Raw genomic sequence first — 3899 nt, 5'->3', positions numbered from 1 at the left:
CCGAGAGCCCATACAAATGTGCATGAATTTGAGAGAAATTGGGTTTTTATCATATAATGCTGTTCGTACATTCTTTTTGTTTTCATTTTCTAATACAAAAATTGAAGACTCAAAGATACCATTTCTCAAAATTTTTGTCCTGATGTCAACATTTGGTTAGCTGGATGAGGTTTTTTTTGATTTTTTTCATATTTTTTTCAAAGGAAAGATGTCAAATTTTGGTATCATAAAAAAGGTCCTTGAGAGACGCTTTCAGAAATATTTACCCCAGGACAAAAAAATTTTAAAAACGCTATCTTGTAATCAATTAAACTTTAATTTTAGTCGAGAATATCGACATCTTATTTTTCCTCCATACAAACGAAGCCACCCTAATGTGCATACATAATAAACCCAAATTCTTTGATCATTTTTAATGCAACTCTTTTCAAAATTTAATAAATGCATTTATGTTACTGACAGGTTCTTAATAACCCCCCCTTTGACAATTAAAACAAATTTTACTACTGTTTCCGTAAACAATTAAATAACCATTGCCGTTAAAAAATGTCCCCTTTCTTAACCTCTCTGCTTGATAAAACAGTTGTCTTTATTTATACTATTTTTCAGTTTCTTCATACTGCATACGACTTACCTCCGCGCAGCTAGTCCCCATGATATTAAAGAAAAAAATGTTTATAAAAAAGCAAGAATTTACAATTCCATTAACGTAGATTCCTTTAAACAGTATAAACAAATTTTACAAAAAAAAAGAAGGGCATGAATAACGTCACATACACCAGCACTTATACACATATTTGCACAATGGGTTTAAATTAAAGTGATAAAGGACTAAGTCACGAAGCTTAAATTAGTTATTAACACTTGATGTGCCGAGAAAATTAACGTGCTTGTGTTGTTTATTTTTAAGAGAAACTTGTAGCTGCTGTTGTTATTTTAAGTGGTCGTTTCTCTATCTCACTAATAGCAGATACCTTTAAAGTTTAATCCAAAAAGGACAGACATAACTTTTAACTAAATTATAAGAAAAAAATCTCAAGGGGACATACATAAAACCTGTTTCTTGGCTGTAAAAAAAACACCATTAAATAAGGTGATAAGTTGTTGAGGGGCTAATTTTTTATTCTTTAACAGAAATTTAATTAAACACTGAAATGTGTGAGTGTGTGTGTGTGCTGAATACAAGAGTAATAAACAACATTTTCAATCTGTTTAACAATGACCTTAATTTAAAGTATCTGCAGGAAAATCAAAAAGAAAAGTTAATAAACTTGGCTGTTTATTTTAGTTGTTTTCTCTTAATTTTTCTTATTATTTTAATATAATTTTTTATATGTTTTTCTTTCAGCTCCTTGTATTTCGTTGACGATGACAGAAGTTCGTATACCAAAACATATAATGCGTCATGAAACTGCTGCATTGGGTTGCAAGTATGATTTGGATGGCGAATCCTTGTATTCGGTGAAATGGTATAAAGATGGTTTTGAATTTTATCGTTATGTACCCAGAGATATGCCACCTGGTCAGGTGTTTCCATTGCCGGGCGTTGATGTGGATGTAAGTTTTAATTTAGAGTTAAATTTTCAATAGCTTTAAAATGACTTTGACCATAAACTAAACCGATTTTCTTAGAATAATTTTGTTTGCAAAATTCATATAAAATATTTTTCCATAAACTCTATTATTGGGTCCCAAATGTAGAGTGGTACATTTCATGAAAACCCTTTTTGAACCATTTAGACATGCTTGTAAAACAAACAAAAATATCTTTAAGAAGTCTACCTTAACCAAAGAACCAACTGTTTTAATCGATTCCATTTCATGATTAATACAATTAACAAATGGTGTAGGGTATCATGGCGAACAAACAAGATTTTTAATAAGATTACCTTAACGAAAGAACAGTTTCAATCAATTCCTTTATAGGATCGACCAAGATGGACTATGATTTCTTATACATTTTTGTAACATCCGTTTCCTTTCTGAGATCTTTTACAATTCACTAGAAGCTATTCAACCATTTAGTCATGCTTGACGAACAGACAGAGATCTTCAGTAAGTCTACCTAACCGATGAACGAACTAATTCAATATAATCTACAAATGGTGTAGGGTATCATGGCAAACAAACCATGAGATCATCAATAAGCTTTTCACAACTAACGAACGAACAGCTTTAATCGATTCCATCCCATGAAGAACACAAATGGTGTAGGGTGTCATAGGGTTGTCTAACTATTATTTTTTTATATATCCTTACGAAATCTGGAACCTTCTATAACAAACAGCTCAATCATTTAGACACGTTTGACGATCAAAAAAGATATATTTAATAAATTTGCTACAACCGACGAAGGAACAACTTTAATTGATTCAATACCGAGAAAATTATAATTGCCCAAGACAAACTTTTATTTCTATTCTACAAAGTCCACTACATCCGACATCCGTTACATTTCATAAAAAAACTGTTCAATCATTTAAACATGTTTGAAGATCAAACAAGGAGATCTTTACTAAGTCGACTTCAACCAACAAACATACAGCTTAATTCAATTCCCTCTAAAACAAATAATACCTTAATCCCTACAAAACAAAAACTCTAACCCTTCTATTTTATATCCTTTACAGTTACAAAATTCTACAGATAATGTGGTGGTATTGAATCGTGTCACTTTGCAATCAACAGGTCGTTATCGCTGTGAAGTATCCGGTGAAGCACCATCATTTCAAACAGTTTCCGGTCATGAGGATATGATTGTAGTTGGTAAGCATTCAAGTAACAACAACAGCCAACAACCAAATCTTTATACATGCAATTCCAGCTTATCTTAAACCCACACATTTTGTACATACATATGTATGTATAGATATGTACACCCACACAAAACATAACTATAAATAAATAGAGACCAACAAAATTTAAACTTATACATACAATGTATGTATAACAATAACTATATAAACTTGCATGTGGTCAGTGTTGGCAATGATGCAAGCAACACAGGCATTAAGGAATGCCTTAGCTAAAGGCTACAATTGTATAAAAGGCCATTAACATTATAGATAGATGAATGCAAAGACCATTACACAAAATTTCAAATGCACGAAATAGAATACATCACACAGCTGTGTTCCAGATATACATACATACATATATATAATATAAAAATGCCCCAAAACAGAAAACATGTAAACGCTATTGTAAGGTCATAAATTTCTATATAAATATTTCATAACGAGGATAATTAATTAAATATTCAATACATTTCGTTTGCTTTCACATACATACAAACATTAAGTACCAAAACGTGTTGTTTAACTGTACTCGCTATCTAATGTTCTAATACGAATGAATGAAGTCCACTTATATACAAAATATTTATTTACAACTGCTTATTTTAACCTCGTTGCTAATAAGCTTTACATGTTCGTTTGTGTACTTTTTGGCAACCATCCTGTGTTGGTGTTAATTGTTATTGCATTTTAAATGAAATAGCATGAAAATAACTTTAATAAAAAAAAAAACCAAAAGCAGTACCTTTTATAAATAAACTTTGCGTGTGACATACAAATACCAATACGTATAGGGAGCTTGATTAATGTGTTGCACATGAAGCGAATTTAAAACTAGGTATATATGATAAACAGTTAGAGAGCAAGGGCAATTAGACTGGTAGACGAGTTGGTGATATTTGCGGTTTAAAAAAATGATATTAATTATCAGTTATCAACAAAAATTGAGGGTGTATTGATTTTGTCATCGAAATATCCTTATAAAATTCTACAAAGAGATTTATGTCACCATAAAACATGTTTGTGCCGAATTACTCCGCTATTGATGCTTCTGTTAGTCAGTTGTGAACGATAAAGTCATTTTCTGAAGGGTACTTTGTATGG

At 31.1% G+C, this 3899-nt stretch overlaps 1 protein-coding gene across 1 annotated transcript in view; it reads left to right on the top strand.

Annotated features, from left to right (window-relative positions):
- LOC111685096 overlaps positions 1-3041 on the top strand; it is a 68978-nt gene extending 65937 nt beyond the window's left edge. The window contains exons 4-5 of the mRNA XM_046956656.1: positions 1349-1557; positions 2631-3041. Of these exons, the coding sequence (XP_046812612.1) occupies positions 1349-1557; positions 2631-2834 (413 nt within the window). The 3' untranslated portion in view covers positions 2835-3041. The remainder of the gene's footprint in view (positions 1-1348; positions 1558-2630) is intronic.
- The last annotated feature ends 858 nt before the right edge of the window (positions 3042-3899 follow it).

Source organism: Lucilia cuprina, chromosome 2 (assembly GCF_022045245.1).
Source record: "Lucilia cuprina isolate Lc7/37 chromosome 2, ASM2204524v1, whole genome shotgun sequence".
Lineage (NCBI taxonomy): Eukaryota > Metazoa > Arthropoda > Insecta > Diptera > Calliphoridae > Lucilia > Lucilia cuprina.
The sequence above is the reverse complement of the archived record's forward strand: the minus strand, read 5'-3'. Positions and strand labels throughout refer to the sequence as shown.